General features: G+C 43.2%; 2 protein-coding genes across 2 annotated transcripts; both read left to right on the top strand.

Annotated features, from left to right (window-relative positions):
* The first annotated feature begins 724 nt into the window (after positions 1-724).
* LOC126627974 (uncharacterized) lies at positions 725-11181 on the top strand. Its single transcript, XM_050297554.1, has 2 exons — positions 725-1723; positions 11109-11181. Exon 1 carries the CDS (start codon positions 1035-1037, stop codon positions 1662-1664), a length of 630 nt encoding a protein of 209 aa, XP_050153511.1. The 5' UTR covers positions 725-1034; the 3' UTR covers positions 1665-1723; positions 11109-11181.
* On the top strand, positions 6961-7671 carry LOC126627975 (uncharacterized). Its single transcript, XM_050297555.1, has one exon. It carries the CDS (start codon positions 7039-7041, stop codon positions 7582-7584), a length of 546 nt encoding a protein of 181 aa, XP_050153512.1. The 5' UTR covers positions 6961-7038; the 3' UTR covers positions 7585-7671.
* Positions 11182-17719: the final 6538 nt, after the last annotated feature.

The following is a 17719-nucleotide window of genomic DNA, read 5'->3' as shown; positions in this document are numbered from 1 at the left end:
ATACCTTGCTCTCAATTATAGAAGAAACTTGGGGATGAATCACTTACATTCTTTGTCAATTATCCTTTGTTTGCAAAGCTCAAGTCCATCAAGGGTCAACACTTGATCCATTCATCTCTGTAAGCTTCACAATTTTGAGCATTAACACTACCAATATAAAACTAACATACACTGACATCATATTCCAGAAAATGACGAAAAAATCTCACACTAACATACACAAACATGCATGCAAAAACATCATACTTCAGACAGTGACTACAAATTCATCGATAATATAACAAAAAAATCACATTGGCGATAAATTAATTATAATTTCAACCTTAACTTACAATAAAATGGTTACTCTGCTCCAGGATTATGAAGAGATGCCATCGTCACCAAGATTAGCCGTCAATTGCCTAAACTCCTTTATCTTCTTTTATGAACCCTAATTTGCTTCGCCAAGAACATCAGTGGATTAAACTAAAGGGCAGGATGAAGGCACGACAAAGAGATGTGTAAGAAATGAAATGTCCAAAATACCCTTGAATTCAATGTTTTTTTAAATGGGTGAAGTGAGACAAAAGAAGTTGAAAATGGTAGTTTCAAGAGCAAAATAAGACAAAACTAGTTTCAAGAGGTAAATTGAGACTAAATGATAGTTTTAAGGGGCAATTCAATTAACCAAAGGGACCAATGTTTGTATGTGAATTTGCACTGAAGTTTGCTTGTTAGGTAATTAGGACAACTTAATCTATGATTATTTATCTTAATAATTGGTTTAATTAATTAAACCAAAATAATTAAATCCCCTGTATTGAGGCTGTATGACTTTCGTCATGGCTGCTGTCAAAAAGTCCAAATAGAAACCCAACAGAATCAACCACCAGAGATATAGGCCTCCTCTGGTTTCAAACTCCATGGCAGAACTTTCAAAGTCCTGCACACGTTATTGTTCAACGAATTTTCCTCACAATCTGAATTTTGGTATTTTTGGCTCCAAAAAGTAAACACAAAAAATCTTAATCTCTCTCTGATCAAAGAACTCAAACATGGCTGATCAGATGAAGGAAGACCAACTCCATCAGCCCCATGGCTCAAGGAATCTAGAAGAAGCGGTACCAATATTTTCTGACAAGTCACTTCCCCGGAGAAGAAGAATCAAATTCTGTGGGATTGCACTAGCAGTTGTCATCCTCCAAATTGTAGTCATTGGTGTGCTTTGCCTTACTGTGTTCCGATTCCGAGATCCTAAAGTCACGATGGCGGGAATTTCTGTGGAGAATTTGAGCATGGTGGTTGGGAATCCTACCACAATCAACGTGACGTTGAGGGAGGAGATTAAGGTGAAGAATGCAAACTGGGGTCGGCTAAAATATGACCAAAGTGTTGTGGTTTTGTCACATGAGGGTGTGACGGTTGGAGAAGCAACAGTTTCAAAAGGGTCTATTGCGATGAGGAGGAGCAAGGAGGTGAGCGTTTCGGTGGAGGCGAAGATTGATAGTGGTGGTGGAGCAAGCGGGGAGATTGGTTCTGGGGTTTTGAATTTGAAGAGCTATATGAAGGTGAGTGGGAAGGTGGAAATGGTGGGGATGGTGAGGAAAAGAAGAAGTGGGAAGATGGATTGCAGTTTCACTATTAGTTTGACCAGGCAGGCAATCCAGGAATTTCACTGCCAATGATTTCCAAGTTAAAATATATATTGGTTTTTTTTTCCTTTTTTTTTTTTTTTTTTTTTTTTGTCTTGAAATTTTGGGCCTCTATAGTTTTTTTTCTAGAGTGCAGCTATTGTATTTTTCAGCACATTATTGTATGCCTTGATGTCTAAATATTTTTCTGTTTATGTTTTTAAGCTTGTTGAAAGTAAAAATAGCTGAATGAAATCTTCAAGTTTTAATTAATTTTTTAAGCACATTATTCGTGCTGCCAAAAGTTCATCTTTCAAACAGATGGTCTGGTTTGCAGTGAGGATTGAACCCGTCATGGTTGAAACTTGAAGGCAAACGTTGGAGACTTGCAATGTATTTGGTCGTAGATTTGTATTAGTCACTTAAACCACTTCCAACATTACCATCTGGAAGAAAGATGTGAAGGAGAGTATGTGACCATGTCACGGAATCAAATCAGTTGAATACAGCTGGTTGATTAGCTTCACATTTAGGTCATTTTGTTGTTTGCATGACCACAACATACGTTATAATAATGATACTTATTTTATCACATTACATAACAATGCGACAGTAACACTAATAATTCTTGATGAGATACGAGCTTACGTAATGAAAGTAGTAGGTAATGAGAAACTTCGTTACAAGTAAATATAGTACTAAAAATAGGGTTATACCTTTTACACAGCTAACTAAAAATATTGTCAAAATTAGAGTGCCGGGGAAAGAAAGGTTTATTTGCACTTAATTAATTGATTAGAGGATCAGGTGGAGAAAGTAGTTAAAGTTAGATGGTAGACTATTGAATATAATTATTTTGTACTTGATATGAATAGTCAATTGAATGCAATAATGGTTTTTGGAATTTATGTGGCTATGGGTCTCATTCAGGTACGAAGGCACCAGCACCCCCACATTTGACATTTCTTAATGTGGTTATTGTCCTAATTAATGTACCATGAGCAATGGCATGAATTTGAGAAAGACTGCACTATGACACTTCAAGAAACACAACCTAAAGATGTAGAGACAGAAAACTTATCTCTTTAATGAATGGAGACACTGCAGCTACAAATTGGTGATCAGTTTGTTTCAGGATCAATCTCTAATGTCATTAGAACATGCTAAGATATGTCCCTTAAATTTTCAAAATATTATAATTAGGCTATGACACATGATGCATGTTGTCGCCCTTTTACAAGAGGTTTCTAACTTAATTAGTTCGTTCAGAACATTCATTAAAATAGAAAAGATAAGTTATCTATTTTCATCTGTGAGATTTGTTAGAATATGATCATGATGATGTTGGCTTTACTATGTGTGTTTTTTATGTATAGAGATGGACCATAAGATTGGTGTATTGATATACACTTAACCAAATGATGTGATAAGAGGTATGACTTATTATAATGGTTATACCCTTCTATAAGTGAGAAGTCTCACAACTCTCTGGAAATGGTACGATGAAGTCTATAAAATGAGGATTTATTCCTTTAGACAAATAAATCCAATGTGAAATACATTTTCTCTTCTTCCCTTTGGTATGCTATTTTTCTCTTGGCATTACAGCATAATAATCAATAATCTAGCGACATTAGATATTGATTCTGTAATCCATTAGTGGTATCAGAGCACTGGTTCTCTAGTATCATAGAAGGAAGAAGAAGGCTTCGGCACTATCACATTTTACGAAATCCTGTTTTGCGTACAAGCATGTTAAGGCATTGTACGCGAGGATTGTTCTTTTTTAATTTTTTTTTGGTCAAACTTACTTTCCATTAAACCCATGTAAAAATATACAAGGAAACAAAAGGTCTAAAGTTAACATAAGTACAAGCACACCAAAGGCCCAATCTTAACATATAAACAGACAAACATGGGCAAACAACAACAACAACAACAACAAAGCCTTTTCCCACTAAGTGGGGTCGGCTATATGAATCCTAGAACGCCATTGCGCTCGTTTTTGTGTCATGTCCTCCGTTCGATCCAAGTACTCTAAGTCTTTTCTTAGAGTCTCTTCTAAAGTTTTCCTAGGTCTTCCTCTACCCCTTCGGCCCTGAACCTCTGTCCCGTAGTCACATCTTCGAACCGGAGCGTCAGTCGGCCTTCTTTGCCCATGTCCAAATCACCGGAACCGATTTTCTCTCATCTTTCCTTCAATTTCGGCTACTCCTACTTTACCTCGGATATCCTCATGCCCAATCTTATCCTTTCTCGTGTGCCCACACATCCCACGAAGCATCCTCATCTCCGCTACACCCATTTTGTGTACGTGTTGATGCTTCACCGTCCAACATTCTGTGCCATACAACATCGTTGGCCTTATTGTCGTCCTATAAAATTTTCCCTTGAGCTTCAGTGGCCTACGACGGTCACATAACACGCCGGATGCACTCTTACACTTCATCCGTCCAGGTCGTATTCTATGGTTGAGATCTCCATCTAATTCTCCGTTCTCTTGCAAGATAGATCCTAGGCAGCAAAAACGGTCGCTTTTTGTGATCTTCGCTAGATTGCTCCGGTCATTAGTGTGGATAAGTATATAAATGAATAGAGATAGGAAAGCAAACACAAGATGTACGTGGTTCACCCAGATTGGCTACGTCCACGGAATAGAAGAGTTCTCATTAATTGTGAAGGGTTTACACAAGTACATAGGTTCAAGCTCTTCTTTAGTGAGTACAAGTGAATGATTTAGTACAAATGACATTAGGAAATATTGTGCGAGAATGATCTCGTAATCACGAAACTTCTAAGTATCGGAGTGTGGTATCGTCTTGACTTGCCTTATCTGTCTCATAGGTAGATGTGGCATCTTCTCTGGAAGTACTCTTCCTCCATCCAGGGGTGGTATCTTTAACTGGTGGAGATGCACAAGGTAATGTATCAATTTCACTTGAAGCTTACTTGTAGTTTCAGGTTTGGTCAAGCGCGATACAAACCATGTAGTAGGAGTCTCCCAAGTCGCCGAGCTAGGGGATCTGCTGAAAGAGGTGACAGACAAGGTAAGCAATCAGAGCTCCGGCTGATTGTTCACCTTCTCCCCATCTTGCAGCAGCATGAAGGATAAAGAGAAGAAAGATGAGAAGAGATGATATGGGATACTTTTGCTTTTGAAGAAGTAACTTTCCACAGGCTTATTCTTGAACTGAGCTGGAGGGTTTTCTGGTTTCCTCCAGAGCCGACTGAAGAATTTGAGGGTCAAAACAAGTCCATCAAATCTAGAGTACGTTCGACCCTGCTGATATGGGATACTTTTGCTTTTGACAGAGTAATGGATGTATCGGCACGTGTGCTGTTACGCTTGTCTCCACATGCTTCCTTGTATCCTTCGCACTTGCCCTATCTGTTCCTCAAGCAGATGCGGTATCTTCCCTGGAAACATAAGATGTTGAAGATGAGTACTCGAGAGCAATGCCAGGTAAGTAATCAGGTAAGGGGTTCCAGGCAGTCAGTTCCTGGCTGGAAGCTTGATTCCAAGTGCTGACTGATTGCTCTCTTTCTCCTTGTCTTGCAGGTAACAACAAGGCCAAAGGAAAAGACAGGGAAAAAGCATGATATGGGATACTCTTGCTTTTAACCCTGATGATATGAGATATTCTTGCTCTAGTATAGCTTGTTTGCAAAGGTATTATCGGGGGGAAAGAAAGCTGAATATTTCGAAAGGCTTCGTTGGGAGTGCCCTCTCAAATATGAGGAAGGGTTGAACATTTTTGCAGGTCTGCCTGTCCGTTGGGGATGGAGGTCGACATATATAGGAGTCTCCCTAACAACAAGTAGTAATGCTATTCCTTTACCCTGCTTGGTCATAGCACGGTAGTGGGAGCTGCCAGCTTCACATGTTTTAACTCTGTCAGAGCACTTTGAAAAAGTGGTCTGTGCTCTCGAGAAGTCTTCGACAGAATGCCCATAATTTCCGCAAAGCTGAGTGTGTGTGTGACAGGTGCTGACAAGGCTAGAAAAGTAGGTGCCTCTTCGATTTCTGAGATCGGCCCTCGTGGTCTCTGAGCAGCCCAGCTTTTGAGAAAGCGAGCGTCTCTTCGATTGATTCGGAGAACGATGCATCTTCGATTTTTAAGAAAGCAATCATGATGGGGGTCTGGCTCTCGAGATTCGGGGAGCAGTGTCACTTCGATTTTTGAGAAAGTAATCATGTTGGGAGTCTGGCTCTCGAGATTCGGAGGGCGGTGCCTCTTCGATTTTGGAGCAAGCAATCTTGTTGGGAGTGTTTTCTCGAATGTGAGTAAAGGTTGGGCATGTTTGCTAGTCTACCTTGCCACGAAGCACAGAGGTTGACACACAGGGATTTTCCAATTATCCAGCAATGGTACTGTTCCTTTACCCTCTCTTCGATTTTTGAGAAAGTAGTCATGTTGGGAGTCTGGCTCTCGAGATTCGGAGGACGGTGCCTCTTCGATTTTGGAGCAAGCAATCTTATTGGTAGTGTTTTCTCGAGTGTGAGTAAAGGTTGGGCATGTTTACTAGTCTACCTTGCCACGAAGCACAGAGGTTGACACACAGGGACTTTCCAATTATCCAGCAGTGGTACTGTTCCTTTACCCTTGTGGGTAATAATATGGTAGCTAGACCTTCAAAATTTATGGGTCTAAACTTTGTTAGTGCTGTTTCTTTGCTATTCTTTTACCTTTCTTGGTCAGAGCGATGTAGTGGGAGCTGCAAGCTTTACGTGCTCAATTTTGGCAGAGAACTTTGGCAAAGTTATCTGTGGTACCCATGAGCTAGTGTTGCGTGTGGGAAGTGGGTGATTGAACAGTAAGATTCATGTGTTTTCTACTTCCTCAGAAGTCTTCGACAGAATGCCCATAATTTCCGCAAAGCTGAATGTGCGTGTGACAGGTGCTGACAAGGCTGGAAAAGTAGGTGCCTCTTCGATTTCTGAGATCGGCCCTCGTGGTCTCTGAGGAGCCCAGCTTTTGAGAAAGCGAGCGCCTCTTCGATTTCTGAGATCGGCCTTCGTGGTCTTTGAGCAGCCTAACTTTTGAGAAAGCAAACGCCTCTTCGATTTCTGAGATCAACCCTCGTGGTCTCTAAGCAGCCCAGCTTTTGAGAAAGCAAACGCCTCTTCGATTTCTGAGCAGGCGCCTCTTCGATTTCTGAAGATCCGTCGAGTGCAGATTTTTATAGGGGCTGGCATTAAGTTCCAAAGCACACTTGAATCTCCACCAGTAGAAGCTCCATTCTTGCACTTCTAAGATCTTGATTTGTCCAACCTCTTCTCTCTTCAACACCTTTGAAAATGTCTGGCCCCTCCGACCGTCGTTTTGACTTGTACCTTGTTGAAGAGGCAGCCCCGCCTTCTCCAGACAACATATGGCGCCCATCCTTCGTCTCCCCTACTGGTCCTCTTACCGTTGGGGATTCCGTGATGAAGAATGATATGACTGCTGCGGTGGTGACCAGGAACCTTCTCACTCCCAAAGATAACAGACTACTTTCCAAACGGTCTGATGAGTTAGCTGTTAAGGATTCGCTGGCTCTCAGTGTTCAGTGTGCAGGTTCTGTGTCTAATATGGCCCAACGCCTATTTGCTCGAACCCGCCAAGTTGAATCATTGGCGGCTGAGGTGATGAGTCTCAAACAGGAGATTAGAGGGCTCAAGCATGAGAATAAACAGTTGCACCGGCTCGCACATGACTATGCTACAAACATGAAGAGGAAGCTTGACCAGATGAAGGAAACTGATGGTCAGGTTTTACTTGATCATCAGAGATTTGTGGGTTTGTTCCAAAGGCATTTATTGCCTTCGTCTTCTGGGGCTGTACCGCGTAATGAAGCTCCAAATAATCAACCTCTGATGCCTCCTCCTTCTAGGGTTCTGTCCAGTACTGAGGTTCCGAATGATCCCCCTCCGGTGCCTTCTCTTTCTGGGGCTCTACCGACTGCTGAGACTTCTCCTAAGCAACCCTTGTGAAGGCTCCCTCTTGTTTGTTTATTTTGACTCATGTATATGTACACATTTGTAGCTTATCGGGGATATCAATAAATAAGTTTTCCTTCATTTCAACGTATTGTGTTAAATACACCAAAACCTTCTTCGCTAAGTTCTTTGAATTTTCTTTTGTTGAAGCTTGTATGTTGAAGCTTTCTGAGTGGAGCATGTAGGTTGGGGTAGTGTTCCCTTAATTTCCCGAGTGAGGAAAACTTCTCGATTGGAGACTTGGAAAATCCAAGTCACTGAGTGGGATCGGCTATATGAATCTTAGAACGCCATTGTGCTCGGTCCTGTGTCATGTCCTTTGTTAGATCCAAGTACTCTAAGTCTTTTCTTAGAGTCTCTTCCAAAGTTTTCCTAGGTCTTCCTCTACCCCTTCGGCCCTGAACCTCTGTCCCATAGTCGCATCTTCTAATCGGAGCGTCAGTAGGCCTTCGTTGCACATGTCCAAACCACCGTAACCGATTTTCTCTCATCTTGCCTTCAATTTCGGCTACTCCTACTTTACCCCGGATATCCTCATTCTTAATCTTATCCTTTCTCGTGTGCCCACACATCCAACGAAGCATCCTCATCTCCGCTACACCCATTTTGTGTATGTGTTGATGCTTCACCGCCCAACATTCTGTGCCATACAGCATCGCTGGCCTTATTGCCGTCCTATAAAATTTTCCCTTGAGCTTCAGTGGCATACGGCGGTCACACAACACGCCGGATGCACTCTTCCACTTCATCCATCCAGCTTGTATTCTATGGTTGAGATCTCCATCTAATTCTCCGTTCTTTTGCAAGATAGATCCTAGGTAACGAAAACGGTCGCTCTTTGGTATTTCTTGATCTCCGATCCTCACCCCTAACTCGTTTTGGCCTCCATTTGCACTGAACTTGCACTCCATATATTCTGTCTTTGATCGGCTTAGGCGAAGACCTTTAGATTCCAACACTTCTCTCCAAAGGTTAAGCTTTGCATTTACCCCTTCCTGAGTTTCATCTATCAACACTATATCGTCTGCGAAAAGCATACACCAAGGAATATCATCTTGAATATGTCCTGTTAACTCATCCATTACCAACGCAAAAAGGTAAGGACTTAAGGATGAGCCTTGATGTAATCCTACAGTTATGGGAAAGCTTTCGGTTTGTCCTTCATGAGTTCTTACGGCAGTCTTTGCTCCTTCATACATATCCTTTATAGCTTGGATATATGCTACTCGTACTCCTTTCTTCTCTAAAATCCTCCAAAGAATGTCTCTTGGGACCCTATCATACGCTTTTTCCAAATCTATAAAGACCATGTGTAAATCCTTTTTCCCATCTCTATATCTTTCCATCAATCTTCGTAAGAGATAGATTGCCTCCATGGTTGAGCGCCCTGGCATGAACCCGAATTGGTTGTCCGAAACCCGTGTCTCTTGCCTCAATCTATGCTCAATGACTCTCTCCCAGAGCTTCATTGTATGACTCATTAGCTTAATACCCCTATAGTTCATGCAATTTTGTACGTCACCCTTATTCTTGTAGATCGGCACCAAAGTGCTCGTTCGCCACTCATTTGGCATCTTCTTCGTTTTCAAAATCCTATTGAAAAGGTCAGTGAGCCATGTTATACCTGTCTCTCCCAAAACTTTCCACACTTCGATTGGTATATCGTCTGGGCCTACTGCTTTTCTATGCTTCATCTTCTTCAAAGCTACAACCACTTCTTCCTTCCGGATTCTACGATAAAAAGAGTAGTTTCTACACTCTTCTGAGTTACTCAACTCCCCTAAAGAAGCACTCCTTTCATGTCCTTCATTGAAAAGATTATGAAAATAACCTTTCCATCTGTCTTTAACCGCGTTCTCTGTAGCAAGAACCTTTCCATCCTCATCCTTGATGCACCTCACTTGGTTTAGGTCCTTTGTCTTCTTTTCCCTTGCTCTAGCTAATTTATAGATATCCAACTCTCCTTCTTTGGTATCTAGTCGCTTATACATATCGTCATAAGCCGCTAACTTAGCTTCTCTCACAGCTTTCTTCGCTTCTTGCTTCGCTTTTCTATACCTTTCACCATTTTCATCGGTCCTATCCTTGTATAAGGCTTTACAACATTCCTTCTTAGCCTTCACCTTTGTTTGTACCTCCTCATTCCACCACCAAGATTCCTTTTGGTGTGGGGCAAAACCTTTGGACTCTCCTAATACCTCTTTTGCTACTTTTCGAATACAACTAGCCATGGAATCCCACATTTGGCTAGCTTCCCTCTCTCTATCCCACACACACTGGGTGATTACTTTCTCTTTGAAAATGACTTGTTTTTCTTCTTTTAGATTCCACCATCTAGTCCTTGGGCACTTCCAAGTCTTGTTCTTTTGTCTCACTCTTTTGATATGTACATCCATCACCAACAAGCGATGTTGATTAGCCACGCTCTCTCCTGGTATAACTTTGCAATCCTTACAAGTTATACGATCTCCTTTCCTCATTAGGAGAAAATCTATTTGTGTTTTTGACGACCCACTCTTGTAGGTGATCACATGTTCTTCTCTCTTCTTAAAGAAGGTGTTGGCTAAGAAGAGATCATATGCCATTGCAAAATCCAAGATAGCTTCCCCATCCTCGTTTCTCTCCCCAAAACCATGGCCACCATGGAAACCTCCATAGTTGCCTGTCTCCCTGCCCACGTGTCCATTTAAATCTCCTCCTATAAATAACTTCTCCGTCTGAGCAATTCCTTGCACCAAGTCTCCAAGGTCTTCCCAAAATTTCTCCTTCGAACTCTTATCCAACCCTACTTGAGGTGCGTACGCACTAATCACATTGATAAGTTCTTATCCTATTACAATCTTGATTGCCATGATTCTATCTCCTACCCTCTTGACATCTACAACATCTTGTGTCAAGGTCTTGTCCACGATGATGCCAACACCGTTTCTCGTTCTATTTGTGCCCGAATACCAAAGTTTAAACCCTGAGTTTTCTAGATCCTTTGCCTTACTACCAACCCACTTAGTTTCTTGTAGGCACATAATATTTATCCTTCTCCTCACCATAACTTCCACTACTTCCATAGATTTTCCCGTTAAGGTTCCTATATTCCACGTTCCTAAACGCATTTTGCTCTCTTGAACTCTACCCTTCTGTCCTAGCTTCTTCACCCTCCCCCATCTAATAGGATCAAAGTACTTCTTTTGTGTGTCCCGTGTAAAGTTGATAGGAGCATATGCTCCCAAACAACTTTGAGTGGAGTCGTTCGAAAAGAAGTTTCTATGGCCCCCTTGCTCATTTAACACTGCATCCGGGTGCCGATGGAGATACAGTGACCCTTGCTCATTTATCACTGTGCTCGGGCCACACAGCGCGCCACTTACGGGTGACGCCCTAGCTTTAGCGCGATTTTGTTCTGGATTCATTTTCATAAGGATTCGACGTGATCATGGAGTGCCGGCTGTCGACTACCTGACGCCCTCCCCCTCCTCCTTTATCCGGGCTTGGGACCGGCAATGTAAGATACATAGGCGGAGTTAAACATGGGCAAAAAAAAAAAAAAAAAAAAAAAAAAAAAAAAAAAAAAAAAAAAAACACAACATAAGAGAACCCACAAACATATAGACTCAAAATCAGACCAAAACAACCAAACTAGAAGCTTCTACTGGTTCTCTGCCGTAACTATTCCAGACAATCCGTTTCATTCTTCATCAGCCGTCGAGCATCACCTCAACAATCGCCACAACTAACCTTGATTTGCTTCCTGAGTACAGCCATAAAATTGTAGACATCGAAATTTCGAACACGTGTCAACACCTGGCAGAAACGACTTATTTTATCTGGAATATTATATTCAAAATTAGGCCTTGGAAATTTCTATAAATAGAAGGCTAATTCATTCATTTAGGGGGAATTCAGATTACACCTTAAAGCTCTGAAGCTCTGAAACTCCGAAGCTCTCAAGCAAATCCCGAAGGATCAAGAAAACCCTTTTCGTTCTCTATCAAATCCTCCTTCAAGATCAAGCCCCGACGGCCCTTGAAGAAAGTGTTCTTCGTTCATCATTCTTCCAAGATCAAGCCCCGACGGCCCCTTGGATCAACAATCATCCACCTTCAAGATCAAGCCCCAACGGCCCCTTGAAGAACTTCCACCAAATTCAAGATCAAGCCCGGACGACCCCTTGGATCAACAAACATCAACAAATCCACACGTCCAACCGTTCTTCAAGATCAAGCCCAAAAGCCCTTGGAGATCCGTTCATCACTGTTCTTCAAAGATCAAGCCCAAAAGCCCCTTTGAAGATCCGCTCAAATCCACCTTCAAGATCAAGTCCACGGCCCTTGAAGAACGTTCATCCTTAGATCAAGCCCAACGGCCCTTTGGATCAATCGCACATCCACAAATCAACACCTTACGGAGATTGAATCAGATGATCAAATTTGAGAGAGATTGTAACCCAAAATTTTCAAATACAAATATTTGTTTGTGCATGGTTGTTCTTGTCTCTTTCGTTTCAGGAATTTTCCGTGTTCACAAATTGGCACGCCCAGTGGGACAGTCTCTACCTCTCATCTCTTCCTCCGTTCAAGAAATATAGGCACACTTCCAAAATCAATGACATCAAGGAAGGCTCAAGCTGTTCCCATAACCGGCGCAAAGAACAAAGGCGCCCTCGTCGCAAGTGGTGTCACTTTGGGCATCACGACTCGAAGTAAAGCAAAAGCTACTTCTGCCACCTCTTTCACCTCTGCATCAACTCTGCCAAAGGAACAAGAGTACCCAAAGCACGAGCCTGTGATCGCCTTAGCCTCACTAAGGGCACCAAGGGGGGAAAGACCAAGGGAATACCCCGAATCCATGCTCTCCGATGACGATTCAAGCGGCAGTTCAGCCATGCAAGTCATGACCATTGGAGCAACTTCAATCGATAAACAGCTTGCTCAAATGAATGAAGCAATCGCAAGACTAACTCGAACTGTGGAAGAAAAAGACTTGTAGATCGCAGTGTTAGTTAACCGACTGGAGGCGCAGGACAGCGAGAAACCTGACCTAGAGGATGATCCACTAAATGGAGGAGCTGGCGGAGACAAAGAACCCCCGGTGAAGAAAATCGATGGGAAGCCGAAACCAGACCAAGCAACGGCACTCATGGGATCTCTCTCTATCCAGCAGCTGCAGGAGATGATCACCAACACCATCAAGGCACAGTACGAAGGGAGCTCCCATGCCTCCACGTTGTACTCAAAGCCTTACTCCAGGAAGATCGACGCCTTAAGGATGCCGATGGGCTATCAACCACCGAAGTTTATGCAATTTGACGGAAAGGGAAACCCGAAGCAACATGTCGCACATTTCGTCGAAACCTACAACAATGCAAGGACGGAGGGAGATTACCTCGCTAAGCAGTTTGTGCGCTCGTTAAAAGGAAACGCCTTTGAGTGGTACACGGACCTGGAGCCCGAGTCCATCAACAGTTGGGAACAGTTGGAAAGGGAATTCCTCAACCGCTTCTACAGTATCCGCCGCACTGTGAGCATGCTAGAGCTGACGAGCACGAAGCAATGGAAGGAAGAACCAGTCATGGACTACATCAACCGATGGCGTAATCTAAGCCTTGACTGTAAGGACAGACTCTCCGAGATTTCTTCAATCGAGATGTGCATCCAGGGCATGCAATGGGGTTTACAATACATCCTTCAAGGTATCAAACCACGAACTTTTGAAGAATTAGCCACCCGTGCCCACGACATGAAGTTGAGCATCGCCCACCAAGGAAAGAATGAGCCAATCACCGATTTCAAAAGGGATAAGGTGTTTACTTCAAGAGCAGACAATCATGGGAAAAAGCCCGCCAAGGAAGCTTTTACCACCAATACCACCCCTATCAAGACCTCATCTGCGCCCGTCAAAATCTCTTTCAATAAAGCAAGGGAGACAAAAAAAAGTGAGCCTTCCCACACCCAAGATAGGTACAAAAACACCTTGAGGGAATTGGAGCAGAAGGTATACCCTTTTTCCGGACTCCAACATGGACGCAATGCTGGACGACCTGCTGGAGAAGAAGGTGATTGAGTTACCCGAATGTAAACGCCCTGAAGAAATGAATCGCATCAATGATCCCAAGTACTGCAAGTACCATCATATCGTGGGTCATCATGTGGGCAAGTGTTTCATCCTAAAAGAACTCATCATGAAGTTGGCACAACAAGGACGGATTGAGCTCGACCTAGAAGACACAGCTGCGACGCACGCCACTACGGTCGTGTTCGAATCCTTTGATCCCGTGCTTCTTCAAGAAATGCCTGACCATGCTCGGCAATACTCAAACCACACTGCACATTCTGCACCACCGTCACTGGGGGCAAGCAACCAGGACGCACCTACTGACGATGACAAAGGATGGACATTGGTGACCTATAAGAGGACGAGGAAACCGAAACCGCAAGCTATAAAGCCAAAGGGGAAACAGGGGAGAAAGCACCGCCGTCGCGGCAATAGGAAGCCTAAAAGAAACATAAGAGCTGCTAAGCCAATATATGATGGGGAACCTGCGGAGCAAAAGCCACGCATTCCCGTCTCCTTGCACGAGTACTTCCCGGAGGACTTCTTCCAACATTGCACTATCACCGCATGTCACATGGTCGAAGTAGAAATGGAAGAACCCTCAAAGGGCAAAATTGTCGCCGCTGAGGGAGAAAATACTCTGACACCTGAAGAAGGTCTGCCAATACACTTTAGCATCGAGGAAGCGCTACAATTGCCAAAGAAGATACGAAGTGCAAGAAAGCAAGAACGAAGGCTTGAGGCCTCGGCCACACGAGTGTGCCACATGCTGTGCCGCCTAGGACACAATCCACTTCGCCGACGAATACTTGTTGCTAGGATCCAAGCCTCACAACCGACCTCTCTTCGTCTCTGGGTACGTAAGGGAGCACAAAGTCAGCCGCATGCTTGTGGACGGCGGGTCAGCCATAAATATCATGCCAAAGTCAACAATGACCGCAATCGGCATCAAGGTGAATGAACTATCCCTAAGCCGCCTACTAATCCAAGGTTTTAACCAAGGAGGACAGCAAAGTGGTAGGACTCTAAGCAACCACATACCAGCACCATTTCAGCCAGTCATCCATTTCTTTGATTTTGTTTACCAGCTCAGCTGCTAGCCAACCCGCTCCAGCTATAAAGCAGAGAGGATGAGCAGCTGCAAACTCACACCTGCAAATTTGAGAATAGCTGCTTCCTGCAGTAACCCACTTCGCTGAAGCTTCACCCAATCCTCAAGTTTTGCTCTAATTGATTCACAGATCCGAGCTTCAGCTGCCACTACACCTCTTCATTTTTTTTTTCTCAACTCTAATTGACCACGTGGGGGAAGGAAATCTCAGAATTTGCACCGCTGCAGCCTGCAACCCCAATTGAACCTACGATCACATGCTCTCTAGCATTTCGTTGGAATGCAAACGGATCGTTTCCCTGCTGCAGAGGGCCAGCATTTCCAACTTGATTGGGGTTCAGGGTGCAGTTAATATCCAAGGAGAGGACCAGAAGAAACTTGATGTTGTCTCCAATAGATGTTTTCTCTCTCTCTCTGGTCTCTGTGGCTCAAAGTAGCAGCGGCTGCAAAAAGTTCAAATGGAAATGAGGAAGAGGAAGGGGGCACGGTTCATGGTCCTTCAACAAGTGGAAATAAAAACCAGTGATGATTTGCTCAGTCAGATGCGAGTGCTTGGAGAATGGCGGCGAAACGGCTGACGATCATTTCATCGTCACTCCTCCAACTGCCTGACGATCTGCTGTACTCGGCGGCTGTGCTCAATGATAAGGGCAAGGATGACAGGCAATGCAATAGTGTGCGGCAGTTGGTGCAACGAGGACGTGAGGCAGTGCGGCAACCAGCAAGGATGACAAAGGCAGTGCGGCAAGGATGGTGGCTGTGCAATGGCTTGGCAGTGACGGCGAGAATGCAGTGGCTGCGCAATTGGCCGTGAAATGGTTGCGTAGTTGTGGTGTTCAGAGAAGCAAGCAAACCTGCATAAAAATGAAGCAGCAAGCTTTGGTGCAAATAGGCAGAACTACACTTGATAGGTTAAAAAAAAAAAAAAAAAAAAAAAAAACTCTCGAGCTGATGGGAAGAGGGTAAGGATCGAATACCTGCCTAAAAGCCTTACAGGAAGGCTTACTTATACACACCAAAACAGACCAACATTACAGGGCACATGCCGCGAAATGATGATACTCACATGCAGTAATCTTTTGTTAAAGCTGGAAAAGCTTTAAACGCCCATACTTACCTGCCAGCAAGCAGCATATTTAGGGAAAAAACAAAGACATACAGCTTTAGCTGTATGTTTGAGATTGAATAGTCACCACGTAGGTTATCTTCCCACCACCTCCACTGCATACATTTTCAGGTCATGCATCCATTTTCTCCTATCTGTTCATATTTTCTGAGTGATCAGACAAAGGGAGATCGGACATCACTCAAAACGCTCAAAATCTGGAAAAAAGCAAAGACAGAGGTGCAAAGCAAAAGTGAAAAGGAAAAGGAAAAGAGAAGAAGAAAAGCTAAAAAAAAAAAAAAAAAAAATTCATTACGATTCATTTTGTCTGCCAAGAGATAGAGAAAAAAATAAAATAAAACATAAATAAATAAATTAAATTAAATAAATAAATTAAATAAAATTAAAAAAATTAAAAAATTAAAAATAAAATTAAATAAAATTAAATAAAATTAAAAAAAAATGTACATATAGACGCTAAGTGAAATAAAGCCCATTTTTATTAATGTTTTCGATAAATTACAAATATGTACATACACATAATTCAAAATAAACAAACGAGGGAGAGCCTTCACAAAGGTTGCTCAGGCGGAGCCTCAGCCTGGTCAATTTTCCTCTTCATGTTTGTTGCATAGTTGTGTGCGAGCTTGTGCAACTGTTTATTCTCATGCTTGAGCCCTCTAATCTCCTGTTTGAGACTCATCACTTCAGCCACCAACGATTCAACTTGACGGGTTCGAGCAAATAGGCGTTGGGCCATGTTGGACACAGAACCCGCACACTGCACACTAAGAGCCAGAGACTCCTTAACAGCCAACTCATCAGACCGCCTGGAAAATAGTCTATTATCTTTGGGAGTGACAAGGTTCCGGGCCACCATCGCAGCGGTCATATCATTCTTCATCACCGAATCCCCAACGGTAAGAGGACCAGTAGGAGATATGAAGGATGGGCGCCATATGTTATCTGGAGAAGACATGACTACCTCTTCACCAAGGTTCAAATCAAAACGACGGTCGGAGGGTCCAGACATTTTCAAAGGTGTTGAAGAAAGAAGAGGTCGGACAAATCAAGATCTTAGAAGTGCAAGAAGGGAGTTTCTACAAGCGAAAATTCAAGTGTGCTTTGAAACGAACTGTGTGCCTATATAAAAAAATCAGCACTCAACGGGATTTCAGAGATCGATGAGGTGAGCTCAGAGTTCGAAAATGCCGATTCAAAAATCGAAGAAGCAAGCTCAGAAATCGGAGAAGCATCTTGCTTTTCCAGACGCGTTAGCACCCGTCACACGTAAACTCAGCTTTGCGGAAATCACGGGCAATTTGTTAAAGCGCCAATCCTAGATATCGAAGAGGCGCCAGTCTTTTTCAGCCTCGTCAGCACTCGTCACGCGCAAACTCAGCTTTGTGGAAATCACGGGCAATTTGTCGAAGCGCCGATCCCAGAAATCGAAGAGGCGCCAGTCTTTTTCAGCCTCGTCAGCACCCATCACGCGCAAACTCAGCTTTGCGGAAATCACGGGCAATTTGTCGAAGCGCCGATCCCAGATATCGAAGAGGCGCCAGTTTTTTTCAGCCTCGTCAGCACCTATCACGTGCACACTTAGCTTGACGAAAATTAAGGACAATTTGTCGAAGATTTCTGATAAAGAAGAAAGCACGTGAAGCCATACTGATCAATCACGCATTGGTTGCCGACACGAGTAAAAGAATAGTACCTCTACAGGTACTAAAGAAATTCCTATAACTGTCCACCTTCACCCTTCATAGCAAGGCAGACATACAGAACCTTTCTTCATCTCCGAGAATGCCTTCCCAACGAAGCCTCTCGAGTCACTCAGTGTTTCTTATTCCTTGGGGTACCTC

Source organism: Malus sylvestris, chromosome 7 (genome assembly GCF_916048215.2).
Source record: "Malus sylvestris chromosome 7, drMalSylv7.2, whole genome shotgun sequence".
NCBI lineage: Eukaryota > Viridiplantae > Streptophyta > Magnoliopsida > Rosales > Rosaceae > Malus > Malus sylvestris.
Note: the sequence above shows the minus strand (reverse complement) of the source record. Positions and strands in the feature narration are given on the sequence as shown.